Source organism: Marmota flaviventris, chromosome 13 (assembly GCF_047511675.1).
Source record: "Marmota flaviventris isolate mMarFla1 chromosome 13, mMarFla1.hap1, whole genome shotgun sequence".
Lineage (NCBI taxonomy): Eukaryota > Metazoa > Chordata > Mammalia > Rodentia > Sciuridae > Marmota > Marmota flaviventris.
In genome coordinates this window covers 67,720,177-67,735,579 of record NC_092510.1, presented here as the reverse complement: position 1 = coordinate 67,735,579, position 15,403 = coordinate 67,720,177, and the positions used below count along the sequence as shown (strand labels likewise).

The following is a 15,403-nucleotide window of genomic DNA, read 5'->3' as shown; positions in this document are numbered from 1 at the left end:
GTGGCTCCCCATACTCTTGGATTGGAAATTGTCAGAAGTAGGACCTAGTCCTCTTGATGCGGGGTTGGGGGAGCTCCTCTGCTTCCTTATGGGGGACTTGAAATAATGCCAGAGGTCTTTTTGCTTCTGCTGGCTGGGAGAGGGTGGGAAAGGGCTGCTTTCCACACCGTGACTGAATGAGTGTGACAGTATTGCTGAAAGGGGCCCTAAGCCAGTCTTCCATACAACCACCCAGTAGCTGAGAGACTGGCTGGGGCGGGGGGCTGCTGAGGCCAGACAAAGCTGTGGGTAGGGTGGGGTAAAGGAGGGCAAACTGAAGCCTTTTGAAGAGGAACTGATTGCTATGGCAACACTGCTTCCCAGACAGTCTCTCAGAGAGGGCGGGCCTAGGGTAGACTCACTCTAGCTTCCTCAGGACTGGGGCATTTTGTGTGAGTGGGTGGGGCGTGAAGAGAAAGGGCATCAGTTTGCTGCTGAGGCTGGAGTACACAGCCTTTCTGCTTTGGTGAAAGCTGCAGGGCATTCAGATAATTGGGTTCATCCTCTGAAGTGGACATGAGTGAACAACAGTCATTAGAATTATAAGGCCAGAGTTGTAAAGGCCTTCAGTGGTCATTGTTTATACAAATCCCTCATTTTACAGAGTTGGAAATTTATGGCCAAAGAGACTGATTTCCCAGGTCTCATAGTGAAAGAAAAGAAGTTAGAATCCATATCTGATTATTATTCACCAGCCCTGCACACATTGTTTTTCTTTGCCAATGTTTATTGAAGACCTATTAAGTCTCAGGCTCTGAGATGTTGACCCTGAGAATATGACCATGGACAAAAGACAGATAAGCTTGCTGTTCTTGTGGAGCTTTCATCTAATAAAGGAAAAGAAAAATCGGTATATGTTTGTGAGAAAGGACATAGGTCAGTTTGTGATAACTGCTAATTAAAAGGAAAAAGAAAGGCAAGGTAAATTTTAGGACATAAGACCTCTTGATTCTACCATGCCATGTTTCCCAGAGCATACAGAGGCCTAGAACATCTTTGATACTTCTCCATGAGTTACTGTTCCCTGGCCTTTGTAGGGTATGTAAGGCCAGGCCAAATGGTAGTGGCAATGAGGTAGAACAAGATGGGGTTGCTGAGGGATTATTCCTTTACTACACTGTTCTGTATCTCTACCTGTCTTCCCAGTAAGGTTTTACTCTGCAATTTTGGTCAGGGTGTTAAGAATTTCTTTAATCCTATTCCTTAATATTAGGGAACCAGCCAGCAAGGAAGTCAGTCTAGGGGAATTAGGTTCTTTTTCAGGGCTTTCCCCTCATCTGAGGTAAGGAGAAGGGAGCCTAAAAGAACTGTCACTTGCTTGCCCCCCTAAGTCTAAAGCAAAAAGAGCAAATAGGGAAGGACAGCTTCTTTTTACTGTCTGGCGACAACCTGATGGTCTTGGGTAGCTCACAATAAAGTAGAAACAAGAACCTAAGGCTTTTCGTTGCCTCTCAACTGTAGAATAATGGACTTTACTTCTTTTGGCTTTTATGTTTGCCTCCTACTTCTGTGGATGACAGAAGAATCCTGACTGATTTCTGATAACCTGTATGACTTCCTGATAAGTACAGAGGGTGAGCTAGACAGAGCTATCCATTTTCTTAGGTTGCTTCTAGAAAAGGTCCTCTAAAAAGTCTTTGAACACCCAATTCTTGCAGAGGTTTCCATCCTGGTCATTTAAAGAATAGGAGGACAGGGTTAGAGATGCTTTTTCTGTTGCCACTTTACTTAGCTAGATCTGGGGTAGGGCCTGAGGCCCAGTGACTCAAGGGGAGGATTGGGAGTTTCGAGGGAGCTGTGAGTCATGAGGATAAGCTCCATCACAAGAGTTGGGCTCATTTCCTTAGCTCTGGGCAGAAGCCCTCCTATCCTGCTTCCTAATGTGCTCTGCTCTTTGAATATGGACTTGTGAGCAAAAAGTGCTGGCAACTGGGATGGGGCAGCCTGATCTCGGATTAGGAGTTCAGAGACACGAAGAATAATACCTAGGTTCCTGAAATTAAAATTTACCCTTAAATCAGGAGTCCTTGGACCCCTCTAACAAAGGCAAAGGAACATAAATTAGCTGTAGGAAAAGGATGAATACCATTTCTCAGCACGGTGAAGATAGGGTATTAAATTAGATCTTCTGCTCTGGCATCAAGCTTCCTGGGCTCCAGCAGTCCTATGGCTTTGAGCTCTGGTTTGGAATGTGGGGAGAGTAGAATGGGAATGGGTATATTTGGGGGTAGGGTCTGGTGTAAGAAGAGCAGGCTGATTTGGGGGGTTGTTGAATTGCGTATGTGAAAGCGCTGTGACTTTCTGTTAATCAGTCTCGGAACAGGAAGGATGGGGGAGGAGGGTTGAGAAGTGTGAGGCCTGCACCTTTGAAAGGGTTAAATGGCAGGACAGGAGTTGCTTTGGCAGCTGAGGAGTTAAGGAGATGGGCGGGGCGACCGTGGGTAGGCCTGCCCCCTTGTGGACCAATAGGCGTGCACCTACAGTAGAGGGCGTGACTTACACTCAGGATCGCAGGGAGGCTGGCCTCCTATAAGCCAATGAGCATGGTTGCTGCTCAGGGGGCGTGGTCTTAGGGGGGCGTGGCGGCAGCGGCGGGGGTGGTGGGGCGCTGGGCGGGGCGGGCGGCCCCATCAGCTGGTAGGAAATGGCCTGTGAGTCAGAGGGGCAGCGGAGTCGGCGGCGCGGAGCCGGGGTGGCTCCGGGGAGGGATCTGCGCGGGGAGGGGCGCAACAGCGGCTGGGGGGCTGCGGGCGCGAGGGTCCGCTAGTATTGCACACGAAGCTGATTAGGAAGAGCCTCACAGAGCAGGGCTCAGCCTGAGCTACCCTTTGTCTGGGTTGGGGGCCCGTGGCAGGGAGGACCGAGGATCGAGGGGTGGGACCGGGACAGGACGGAAGGGCCCGGAGCAGCGGCCACCGCAGCGGAGCCAATTTGGGAGCGGGGTGAGTGTGTGCTAAGGGGAAAGAGCAAATCTCCGAAGCCACAGTAGGTTATGGGGCCTGTCCCAGGGTATGGGGAGGAAAGGACCTGGGAGACTAAGCAAGGGGAGGGGAATCGTCCAGAAGCTGAGGTGAGTCTGCTTGGCTTAGTTTGGAAGGGTTACTGAGATCTGCTCCCTCTCCTCTAGGGGTGAAGGGCTCTAGGCTGGGGCCAGGGGGTTGGTGAGAAAGCAGAGGTTGACCTTTCTACCCACAGTGGTGGTCTGTAAGAACAACCTCCCAAGCTTGTAGAGATAAAATATAAAATAGCCAGAAGTAGTTCTCTTTACAAAGGATGAGGGTGGAAAGCACATAGGTAGGAATTTTCCTTCCTGTCACCCTCCTTAGAGCAGAAGTGGGTATCTTTAACACTGAAGGGAAGGAAGGGGAGAATTAATCTAGGAGCTCTACCTATATCAATACCCACCTCTGTCACCTCCCTGGCCTAGCAGGTGTTTGAGGGTACAGATCCCATGGTATTCTGGGACTTGTTTTTTTCTGTTTTGCTCCCTTGGCATGTTGGGAGCTGTAGTCCTTGCTAGCCACAGCCTGGCCCAGCTGTTTGATGCCAGCTGCTGCCCACCCCACGATGGAGGGTGAGGTTTGGCCTACCCTGCCCTGCCCCCCTGCAGTCCTGCCCCATGAGTCAGCTTGAAGCAATGGTCTAGAGCCAGACTGGCTGGGTGGCAGGAGAGTGAATCTTCCAGCTTCTCATTGATGGGACAGGAACTGCAAGGGCTCTGGGGTAATGAGCAGATGCCAGGCATGCTAGGGTCAAGTAGGGCATCATGTCATTACCTGGCTTCCCCAGGGCAAGGGCTCAGGCAGGCAACTGGGTGACATGGGATGTGAGGGTGCTAAGGAAAAGACCCTTTCTGAACCTGTATGGCTTGGATGAAGAAATGGATGGGTAGAGATGAGAGTGCACATTGTATCCTCTGACAACACTGCCACTGGTGTTCCACCCTTTCCAGCCATACCACCCACCACAAGGGACCAGAATTTTCTTAGGTATTTCAGTTCTAATGAGGACTTGATGAGATGGGAAAGTGTAGGATGCAATGATGAGAATAATTTGAAAAGGAAAGGTTTTCAATCCCTGAGTGCAAATATCCCTTCTCTCCCCACCTCCCACCCCCCACTTCTGTTGTTGCTGATTCTTCCTATACAATTAATCTCTCTGCTTTTCTCATCAGGAAGTTTTCCCCCTGCACTGTCAGGATTGCTGCCCAAATCTCTGGGGCTAGCATTCCACTTTTTGAGTTCTGTCATGTGCTTTCCTCTGTGTTTAGAGATGAGTAAGATAGTGGGGCACAGACATGTCTTCAGGAATCCTGTGGCTGGTCTAGAAGATGCTCATATTTACATGAGGTAGTGACACTCCCATAGGTGAGGTCTCAGATGAGGAAGATTATGGTCTGGGGTAAAGAACAGACTTTCTGTTGTACTTTATTTATTTATTTTAGAGTGCTGGAAACTGAACCCAAGGCCTCATGCATAGTAGGCAAGTGCTATATCTCTGAGCTACATGCCCAGTCCCAGAGCTGATTTTGTGGAAGGGTTGGCATTTGAAGGAGGAAGAATATGGCTAGGATAGGCATACAAAGGGCCCACCTTGAAGGAGAAAGGGCATTGTAGATGGCAGGCAGCAAAAGCTTGCCCAAGGGAGAAAGCTGACCCTGGGGGCTTTCAGCTTGACAATTTTTTTACCCTAGTATAGGCACCTGAGTGTACACTAGTCCATGAAGACAATCATGCGCCCTGGCAGAAAAGCAGTGGTTTGGGTATAGGTGTTTTTAGGTATGTGAACCCTGGGGGAGGGGCATGGAGATACTTCTAGTTGCTTCCAGCTGACTGCCTGCTGCTGCCTTATCTCTAGTTCACAGAGCCTAGGGGGAGGGGCAGGCCCTGGGAAGTGTCTTCTGGTGTCCCTTCCTCCCCTGCCACTTGTTTTTGATTGGATTTGTTGTCTCTTGTTAAAAAGAGATTGCTGGGGGAGATTGGGAGTTCAAGGCTATCGGGCTGGCTTTGAGCTGACCTGAGGTTTGTGCCTCTGAGGAGAGTGTAATGGGGTGTGACAGTCTACAAGAACTCTGCCCTTAGCACTGTGGGGTGCCACTTGTCCTTTTTCATATAGACATATGGGAAAGAGTTGTGCAATTCCACAGCCTTGAGTAAGAGAGCTGAATTATTTCCCTGCCCACCCGCTAGCTGACATGATCTCTTGGATCTTGCGGGTATTTCATCCCCCCTCCAATTCAGGGCAGGAGTCCCCAAGATGGTGGCCCTGACAAATAGTTCATTTTGCCTCATTTCTTAACTTCCTTTTTACATTGAACCAAGACCTACCTTTCTGTGACTCCTCAGGTAGCTCAGCTCTACAGCCTGGGTGCTGGATCTGGAGCTTACTTCTGAAGTGCTCATGGTGTGGGAGAATGGTATCCTGGAGTATACTCTATTAGCCCACAATCAGGGAGGGCCCTTACTACTGACTCCACAGATCCTGGTTTATGTCTGTTCTTTCATCAGGGTCCAGCTGAACCCAGGAGCTGCCCGGAATGGTGGCAGTCACCTTGCCAGTGCAGCAGGCATGGACCAGACTGCAAGCTAGGGGAACAAGGCATCAGTCTGGAAGAGGGGACACACATCTAGGCTTGAGGCCCCTTCATCGGGGTAAGTGCCAGAAAGTGGGAGTGGGGAGCAGGTGCAGTAAGAAACTTGAGCTAAATAATGTCATCCTCTCAGAAGTTTTAAGAGTGGCCTCTGTATTCCATTAATCCATCTGGGGATTTGGATACCTTCATCCCCAGGAATTTCTCAAGGTCACCTCTTCAGGTTAAGGGAAGGTCTGAAACTCGGCTGGAAAGAGAAGACTCATTAATTTCCCTGATCTTTTCTTCTCTTCTCTTGCACAGATGTCCCCAGGCCCCCCAACCCAGGCCCAGCATAAAGGCCGTGTGGGGGGGCCCCCCTGACCCAAGGGGGGCTTCATGCGCCACGTGCAGGCGGAGCCGTCTCCATCCTCAGAGCCAGAGGCTGGCCCTTCACAGCCTCCAGTCAGACAGGGGACCCTCCAGGGTGGCCTGCTCATGGGCTACAGCCCAGCAGGGGGGGCAGCATCCCCCGGGGTCTACCAGGTATCCATCTTTTCCCCTCCAGCTGGTGCCTCTGAGCCTCACAGGGCTCTGAAGCGGCCGGCCCCACCTACTGAGGGTCCCCGGGAGCTGAAGAGAGGCCCTGGGCTGGGGGCCAGAGAGGGATTACCCCCTGAAGAACCATCTACTGTGGGGCTATTGGCCCCAGAGGGACTGGGTCTGGGACTGGGTGTGGCCAGCCAGCATTTCTCCCATCATGGCCTCTGTGTTGTGGAACAGGGAGGTAATGCCACCTCACCTTGGACTTCAGGGGCCCGAAGACCCCCCTGGCTCCCATCAAATGCTTCCTGCAATACTTTGCACACCAGAGACTGGGCTTCCCCAGATCCAGGGGGACAGGGGTCCCTGGGGGAGTCTCCAGGGCCAGCCCCTTCAGGCCAGCTGCACACACTTGACACTGATTTGCACAGTCTTGCACAAATAGGGGGTAAGAGCCCAGTGGCTGGGGTGGGCAACGGGGGAAGCCCCTGGCCTAGGGAGTCCCCTGGCACTGCCAATGGGCACAGTCCCGAGCACACACCCCCTGGCCCTGGACCTCCAGGCCCCTGCCCTACCAAGCGAAGGCTGCTTCCTGCTGGAGAAGCCCTGGATGTCAGCTCTGAGGATGAGGGGCCAGCCCCTCGGAGGCGCCGGGGAACCCTGGGCCACCCTCCTGCTGCCAACTGTTCTGATGCCAAAGCCACACCCTTCTGGAGCCACCTGCTGCCCGGGCCCAAGGAGCCTGTTTTGGTAAGCCTGTAGAGGAGCTCATCTACTACTAAGAGGATATTTGTGTGATTAATGGTGGAGGCCTGTGGAGATGTTCCTCTGAGAGCTTGTGATGAGCTCCTCTCCACCACTTTTCTCAATGTTTTCTCTCAATAGGACTCAAGAGACTGCAGTCCCGTGGGGCGGAGGCTGAAAAGTGCCCGTCGCCTGAAGCTGTAAGTGACCAGCTTCTCCCTCTACCCTATCTGTGAGAATTGGCACAAAAGTCTGTAATCTTCTTTCTAACACTAGAGTAGGGGACCCCAGAGCAGGAACCACTTGATAGTGGCAAAGGGTGGAGCCGAAGGATATGAGCAGGAATCCCAGAATTCCTCAAGCCAACCCATTGTGTCCCCTCCCCTACCAGGAGCTCCCTTCGAAGCCTCCGGAAGGGACCAGGCCTGCTGAGCTCCCTCAGTGCCTCCCCTGTTCCTACCCCTGCTGTCAGCCGTACCCTGCTGGGCAACTTTGAGGTAGCTCCCCCTGGGCTTTGTGATTGGGGGGTCCTGGGAGGAGTGGGATAGTGGAATGTGGCTTGGATGGATAAGGAAAATAATGGCATCTGTCTCATAATGTGTTTTCCCCACTCTAACACCAGGAATCATTGTTGCGAGGACGCTTTGCACCATCTGGCCACATTGAGGGCTTCACAGCAGAGATTGGAGCTAGTGGGTCCTACTGTCCCCAGCATGTCACGCTGCCTGTCACTGTCACCTTCTTTGATGTTTCTGAGCAAAATGCCCCGGCCCCCTTCCTGGTATGACTTGACCTTACACCAAAGTTAGCACTTCAGAAGGAGGAGGGATTGGGGACTAGGGCAGGGGCCGAAAGGTATTCCTTAGATGTTCTTCACCTAAAAGTAAGTCAGGGCTAGTGTGGCAGCAAGTCCAGAATGAGATTTTGGAGAGACTGGTATTCAGGGCTTTACTGGTCCCCAATTTGGTTGATGGATCTTTGGTTTTCCTAGGGTGTCGTGGACCTGAATCCCCTGGGGAGGAAGGGTTACAGCGTGCCCAAGGTGGGCACCATTCAAGTGGTGAGTGTCCTCTGAGGGATTGGGCATGGGGAAAGAAGAAAACAGCCCTTAGGCTATACCAACTTTGAATATCCTGCCCCCAGACCTTATTTAACCCCAACCAGACTGTGGTGAAGATGTTCCTTGTGACCTTTGACTTCTCGGACATGCCTGCTGCCCACATGACCTTCTTGCGCCATCGCCTCTTTTTGGTGCCTGTGGGTGAGGAGGGAAATGCTAGTCCCACCCACCGCCTCCTCTGCTACTTGCTGCACCTCAGGTAAGGACAGGATCCAGGTATCCCTTCCGTGAATAAAAGAATCTTTCCTGGCTTCTCTAGTTCTGGATTCTTACCTTGATCACACTGTCTTTCCCTAGGTTCCGGAGCTCCCGCTCAGGCCGATTAAGCCTACATGGAGATATCCGCCTGCTTTTTTCCCGACGGAGCCTGGAGCTGGACACAGGGCTCCCCTATGAACTGCAGGCCGTAACTGAGGCCCCCCACAATCCACGTTATTCTCCTTTTCCCTGATTGCCAGTGCTCTGAACCTAGGTGGGCCAAAGGCCTGCCCATCCTGCTCCATCCTGGACAGAGTAAACACGTGGAGAAATGGCGAAAACCCCTTAGGATTGAATTAAAGTCCTCACCACGCTCATGCCCAAATTGATTATTTGGGTATTTAAAGCTTCTGATCCTTCCACACCCTGCCCTACTCCCGGTACTCCATGTGCCTGTTCCCTCCCTTGGGTTTCCCAGGCCAGCTTAGGTAGTACAGAGGAACCAGAGCTACCCTGAGATTGTCCCAAGTCCCCAGGCAAGTCATGCCAGCGTTGCCTCCCTGTCCTGGGCAGGGGCCACTTCTTATTTTATTTATTTTTAATTTATAATTTATTCAAATTGGATTGCCTTGGTAACCTCCCAAACCTGATAATTGGCATCACCCTTCCTCCTTTCTCACTCTCAAATATTGCTCCAAACTCAGGAGTTGAAGAGGCTGAAGTGTGGGGGCAGGGAGAAAACTGCTCTTCCTCAGCTGAGGACAGAGGGATTGTCCCAGAGGGACTGAGTCACTAGCCAAAGACTCAGCTTCCTCTGTCCTTCCCTGTTACCTTCCCTTCCCCTACCCTTCAATCCATCTTTGAAAGCCAACTTATGTGAGTGTGTGTGTGTGTGTGAGAGCAAGCACAAGCTTGTGTTTGTGATATTTGTGAGAAAAAGAGTGTGCATGCATGCACACACACAGGGGTTAACCACCCCTCACCTAGGGCTCCAGACTCAGTTGTCCCTTTCCTCTTGCCTATATCTCCTTACTTTGGGTCCTGACTGAGGAAGGTGTCTGGGGACAGAGTCAGGGCCAAGGACTGGGATGTCTCCTCTCGCCTGGCCAGATTCTGACCCACCTACCTCAGCTGGGATAAGGGGCATCCCTCAAACTCAGTTATGTGGCTCCCAACTACCCTGTTCCCCACTCCAGACTCAGACCCAGCCTCAGCCCTTGACTCCTGGGACATGACTGAGGGGAACAAGCATTTGCTGAAACTTGAAAAAAACAAAAACAAAATGAAACAAACAAACAACAACAACAACAAAAAAAAAAAACAGGAAAAATTGTACCTGGTACTTTTTTTTTTTTTTAGGAAAATAAATTTTAAAAATAATAAATTCTTGTTTGGAAACTTGAACTAAGCTCTATTTTTTTTTTTTTCTGTTGGAGAGAGGATGTAAAGGGTGATGGAGGGCCTAACTGAAGCTGTGACCCTGCCCTTTCTTCTGGAGTGGAGGAAGCCTGAGCCCATGAAGTCTTGGGCTAAGTCCTGCTGATTCTTGGGGCATGATTTTGCTTTTTTTATTCAGGTAATGAGGGTGCTGGGGGAGAGCTGAACTCTATACTGGTTTTGTTAATGATTTTAGCTCCTCAGAACTTCAGTGCCCTAGGAGGATGACAATTATACAGGTTTCTTAAAAAGAGAGTCATAGCATCAGGGATTTGTGCACGGTGACGTGCTTTAGACGAGGTTGAAGCTTGATGCTGTTTGCTGGACTCTATGGGAGGACCAGGCCTGACAGACTTCTACTGGGAAGAAGTGGAAAGAGCTGTGGTACCTCGGGAAAAGAGGGGAGGGTAAATCTCCGCTTAATCGACGAGCGAAGTTAGGCCCTATTACCATGGCAACGGGAATGGGGTCAGTCCCCAGTGGGAGAGCTGGGCACAATACAGCAGGCCTACCACAGAATGTCACTGTGGCAACCATGGCAACGAGTCAGTTCCAATTCAGCAGTCGCTATGGTAACACACGGGCGTGATTATACACTTTAGAGGGTAAATTGGGTATCAGGTAGGGCTAAAGAACTCGGTAGTAGGTGTTTCTGGGTCACCTGCGAGAGGAAAATAGACTCCACTTCGGCCTCGATGCCTCGGATTTTGGACGCCAACTACCAGAACCAGAACAAACCAGCCTCCGGCCCTCTGCGTTTCCCCGGGAACAACTTAAACACGCTCTTCCAAGGAACTCCGATTGGGTGAGTGTGGAGTGGGGGAAGAGACGGCGGAAGTACATCCGGGGGAGTGGAACTGCTGAAGGAAAGCCTCGGGTGAGGGCTTCTGGCGCGGCCTCTCTGCTCCGCGTCTCGTTGGTTCCGGAGGTCGCCGCGGCTGTGGGAAATGCTGGCGCGCGCGGCGCGGGGCAGTGGAGCCCTTTTGCTGAGGGTGAGAATGAGACAACCTTCTCCAGAGGGTCGGGACAGAGATCACCTGGGTCCTCAGCTAGGAAGGAGAGGGATTCCAATTTTGGGAGAGGACTGGGGTCAGAGGTCATGGGCCCCACGTGAGTCATTCTCCGAGAACCCTTGTGAGTCGAGGTTTAGGGCGATGCCTTCGGGACAGAGGGGCATGGTGCTGGGCCGGCGTGGGTCTCAGCTTACTCTTGTCTTTCCTTCAGAGCGCTGTGCAGGCTTCTCCCTGTCCTCCGCGCCGCGCCTCCTCAGGATTGCCGCGAAACACAGTAGTACTGTTTGTGCCGCAGCAGGAGGCCTGGGTGGTGGAGCGAATGGGCCGATTCCACCGGATCTTGGAGCCAGTGAGAACTTTTTGCGCACCTCGGGGCAGCCTGATGCCCGGATCCCTTGAATGTGGGAGTGATACCTCCTTGGGGCCTGTCTGCACCTTTGGCTCTGAACTCTTGGGACCAATCCTAGCAGGGCCCAGGCTACTGACTTGCATCCCATGTTACCACCTTTTCCTATTACCTAGCATCCTTTAGGTCCATTCTTGCTACTACCTACTCTCTCAGCCCCACCTGTCCTGACTAGAGATAGCTATTCTCCTGGCTCCCATTCCCTACCTTTCTCTTCATTCAGAGGCCTAATCGTGCATTCGGGTGCTATTAGGTTACTTTACCAGTGACATCCCAGGCTTCTGAGGACACCTCTTGGCAGGGGCTACTGCACATGTTTACTCCCTACTTACTCCAGTCCTAGCTTAAATTCCAACTGCATTACCCCCATCCTTCTGAGGATCCATGACTCCTCTTCCCAGGGCTTGAACATCCTCATCCCTGTGTTAGACCGGATCCGATATGTGCAGAGTCTCAAGGAAATTGTCATCAACGTGCCTGAGCAGTCGGCTGTGACTCTTGGTGAGGGTACAGGGTGACACGGGTGCACTGAGATCATTAGGATGTGGTTGCTACATAGATCCAGAACTTAGGAGAAAGAGCTGATTGGGACCTACGGCTGTGACCTTCATTTTCTCTCCTGCTTCTATTCCTGCAGACAATGTAACTCTGCAGATTGATGGAGTCCTTTACCTACGCATCATGGACCCTTACAAGGTATTTGCCTCCTGCTTTATCCAGCCTTCTGAATTGCCCTCCTCACTAAAATCCTGTACCAAAGCTTTTTACACTTTTCATTCTCCTTTAGGCAAGTTATGGTGTGGAGGACCCTGAGTATGCTGTCACCCAGCTAGCTCAGACGACCATGAGATCAGAGCTTGGCAAACTTTCTCTGGACAAAGTCTTCCGGGTACGTGGATCTGAAGCAAAGTTGGGGTTTGAAGCATGTGCTTGGCACTGTCAGTCCTTTCTGGGAAACAAGATCAGACCCAGGCCCTTATTATCTTAGCTCCCTGGTAGGTAGGTTAAAGCTGTGGAGCTTACATCTTTTTCCCTCTAGGAGCGGGAGTCCCTAAATGCCAACATTGTGGATGCCATCAACCAGGCTGCTGATTGCTGGGGCATCCGTTGCCTCCGTTATGAGATCAAGGATATCCATGTGCCACCCCGGGTGAAAGAGTCCATGCAAATGCAGGTAGGGAAGAGGACCTTGGTAATCCAGTCCCAGAGGGACTTAGAGTATCTTCCCTACTGGCATGAGTATAGTTGGAGGTCTTAGTAAGGGTTTCCCCTGGTTTGTTGATAAGGGTTGCTGGGGGCTTCCAGGTGGAGGCAGAGCGGAGGAAACGGGCCACAGTTCTAGAGTCTGAAGGAACCCGAGAGTCGGCCATCAATGTGGCAGAGGGAAAGAAACAGGCTCAGATCCTGGCCTCTGAAGCAGAAAAGGCTGAACAAATAAATCAGGCAGCAGGTGAGCAGAGGGTAGAGGCTGAGGAAGGAGGAGGGCATGGGTCTTTGAGAGTTGGTACTGGGACAGGAACTTTGGGGTACTCTGATTTTATGGGTTAAGCTCTCTATCTTTTCTTCCAGGAGAAGCTAGTGCAGTTCTGGCCAAGGCCAAGGCTAAGGCTGAAGCTATTCGCATCCTGGCCGCAGCTTTGACACAACATGTGAGAAATCCTCAGTTAGGAGTGGGGAACAGGAATTGACAATGGAGGGGGTTCTCCCATCCACTTTTGAGAGAAGTTCCTGCCATTCGGGGTCCTACTGAGCCAGATTACATAAGCGCTTGTATTATGACTTGCATACCCTCTTTCTTGAAACCTCACCTCCTTTCTCTTCCAATATCCCCTTCTCTAAATCTGTGATCCCTGATTTTATTCTCCTGTGGCTACAGAATGGAGATGCAGCAGCTTCACTGACTGTGGCAGAGCAATATGTCACTGCGTTCTCCAAACTGGCCAAGGACTCCAACACTATCCTACTGCCTTCCAATCCTGGCGATGTTACCAGTATGGTGGCTCAGGTTAGAGCTCTCTGAAGACCCCAGGGGCACAGAACCCCAGTCCTGGGGGCCGAAACCCTCACTATCATCAGCACCACTTAACACATCATGGAGATCTTCAGGTTGCCTTGGCCCTTGATTTCTCTTCATTCCTTATAGAGAAGGAATCTCTAAGAATGAGACACTTTCACTCACTCCTGCAGATAAGGAAACTCTCAAGATACCTTTCTGTAGATACCTATGCTAGTGTTCTGAGGGTCACCCTGCTCTGATAGTTAGTGAGATTCCTAGAGCTGACTTTAAATCCTTAAAGTCTAAGGGTTGAGGGGAGGGGAGAAAGAAAATCCAAGCTCACTAGTCCCAGCCACACCTTTTTCCTTTTAGCCATTGGTAGGTTCGGCTATACCTTCCACCATTTGTCTTTATGGCTTTTTCTCTTTCCCTCTTCTCAGGCCATGGGTGTATATGGAGCCCTCACCAAAGCCCCAGTGCCAGGGGCCCAGAATTCGGTTTCCACCAGGAGTGGCAGAGATGTCCATGGCACGGATGCAAATCTTGATGAAGAACTTGATCGAGTCAAACTGAGTTAGTGGAATTGGCCTTGGCCAGGGAGTCTGGGGACAGAAGCAGCACTATTAGTTTCTGGCTTTAGTCTCCCTGCCAAGATTTTGGGTTTTATTTTTTTAATTTGAACTTATTAATCATGTAATAAACTCACTAGTGGTACACCAGAAACTGTCCTCTTTGATTGGTAATGAAGTTGGGAAACCCACTGTTGTTTTTCACCCTCTAGTCCTGTCAGCTCTTGGGAACTCATGCTTCCATGAGCAAGAATGAATTTCATGTAAAGTGGAATCTGCCTTTCTGTCTTCAAGAGAAACTGGGCCAGGTGCAGTGGCACACTCTTGTGATCCCAGGAACTTGGGAGCTGAGGCAGAAGGATCCCAAGTTCAAGGCCAGCCTAGGCAATTTAGACCTTATCTCAAAATAAAGAATAAAAAGGACTGGGGATTTAGCTCAGTGGCAGAGTGCCCTTGGATTCAATCCCCAGTACTGCAAAAAATAGAAAAAGAAACTAGGATAGTATGGAAGGATTAAATCACATGCCTACTGCCAGCTGGGGAGTTAATCTCCCTCCTGCTACATGTAGGGTTATGTGTTTTGAGGCAGGTGTTTAGGGATTTTACACAGGAAAATTGCTCTGGCACGGTAGTACTGCTAAGTGCTTCAAAGTTCTTCAAGGACTGAGGGCAGTTGTGATTCATTTATTCAGAAACATTTAATGAAGTCTACATGTGCCAAGCTCAGTGTTAGATGTGAGTTATAAAAACAACTGCCTTTGATTTCACAGAATGTGAGGTCAGATAGGAAAGACAAACAGACATTGATAGAAAGCCATAAGTGCTGTGTCGGAGGGGCTGTAATATTAAGTAAAGGATTCCAGGAAACCTCATCTAATGCTATATTTGAACTTAGATATAAAGGAGGGAAGGGAAACAGCCATCTGGGCATCTGGAGTGAAGCTGACAAAGGAGATTGCAAATGCAAAGATTCTAAGAGCATGCCTGGCTTACAACCATGAGAGCAAAGGAAGGCTGAGGATATGGTATGGTAGAGCACTTGCCTAGCATGTGCAAGGTATTTGATCCTTGGGTTTGATTTCCAGCACTGCCAAAGGAAAAAAAAAGCAAAGTGGCAAGGAAGTTAGTGTGTAGACTTGTAAGGTCATGTAGGGCTTTATTATGCACATGAGAAACCATGGACTGGGGTTGTGCCTCAGTGATAGAGACTTGCCTAGCATGGGTGAGGCCCTGGGTTCGATCCTCAGCACCACATAAAAAATAAATAAAATAAAGGTTAAATTTAAAAAAAAAGAATGGGCTGGGGATGTGGCTCAAACAGTAGCACGCTCGCCTGGCATGCGTGCGGCCTGGGTTCGATCCTCAGCACCACATACAAAAACAAAGATGTTGTGTCCGCCGAAAACTAAAAAATAAATATTAAAAAAATCTCCCGTGCTCGCTCGCTCGCTCTCTCTCTCAAAGAAAAGAATTGCTGAGTTGCGTATCAAGAGTTAAACATTAAAAAAAAAAAAAGAAAGGTTTTGTTTTATTTTTTAGTACAAGGGATTGAACCTAGGGGAGCTTAACTACTGAGTAACATCCCAGCCCTTTTTTTGTTTTTTATTTTGAGACAGGGTCTAAGTTGTTTATGGCCTTGAACTTGTGATCCTCCTGTGTATGCTTCATGTCTACCTGGGATTGCAGACCCGTACCTCCATACCTGGTGTTTGTTTTGTTTTATTAGTTTCATTAAGATTTAATTCAAATATCATTTCCCACTTAAAATG

General features: G+C 50.2%; 2 protein-coding genes across 6 annotated transcripts; both read left to right on the top strand.

The window, feature by feature from the left end:
• The first annotated feature begins 5,600 nt into the window (after window positions 1–5,600).
• On the top strand, window positions 5,601–8,590 carry Atosb (atos homolog B). Of its 4 annotated transcripts, none has more exons than XM_027931127.2 (9): window positions 5,601–5,690; window positions 5,933–6,154; window positions 6,392–6,901; window positions 7,037–7,095; window positions 7,287–7,392; window positions 7,518–7,676; window positions 7,887–7,955; window positions 8,039–8,214; window positions 8,313–8,590. In XM_027931127.2, the coding sequence occupies exons 2-9, from the start codon at window positions 6,008–6,010 to the stop codon at window positions 8,464–8,466; spliced, it is 1,380 nt and encodes a 459-aa protein (XP_027786928.1). In that variant the 5' UTR covers window positions 5,601–5,690; window positions 5,933–6,007; the 3' UTR covers window positions 8,467–8,590. The 4 variants fall into 4 exon arrangements, with proteins under 4 accessions (XP_027786928.1, XP_027786927.1, XP_027786926.1 ...); XM_027931126.2 differs by having other exon boundaries at window positions 5,933–6,599; window positions 6,714–6,901; XM_027931125.2 differs by having other exon boundaries at window positions 5,933–6,901; window positions 8,060–8,214.
• A 1,729-nt stretch (window positions 8,591–10,319) lies between these two features.
• Window positions 10,320–13,788, top strand: Stoml2 (stomatin like 2). Of its 2 annotated transcripts, none has more exons than XM_027931130.3 (10): window positions 10,320–10,455; window positions 10,875–11,012; window positions 11,471–11,570; window positions 11,707–11,765; window positions 11,857–11,958; window positions 12,109–12,243; window positions 12,375–12,519; window positions 12,639–12,718; window positions 12,946–13,074; window positions 13,506–13,788. In XM_027931130.3, exons 2-10 carry the CDS (start codon window positions 10,983–10,985, stop codon window positions 13,641–13,643), a joined length of 918 nt encoding a protein of 305 aa, XP_027786931.2. In that variant the 5' UTR covers window positions 10,320–10,455; window positions 10,875–10,982; the 3' UTR covers window positions 13,644–13,788. The 2 variants fall into 2 exon arrangements, with proteins under 2 accessions (XP_027786931.2, XP_027786929.2); XM_027931128.2 differs by lacking the exon at window positions 10,320–10,455 and adding an exon at window positions 10,495–10,642.
• The last annotated feature ends 1,615 nt before the right edge of the window (window positions 13,789–15,403 follow it).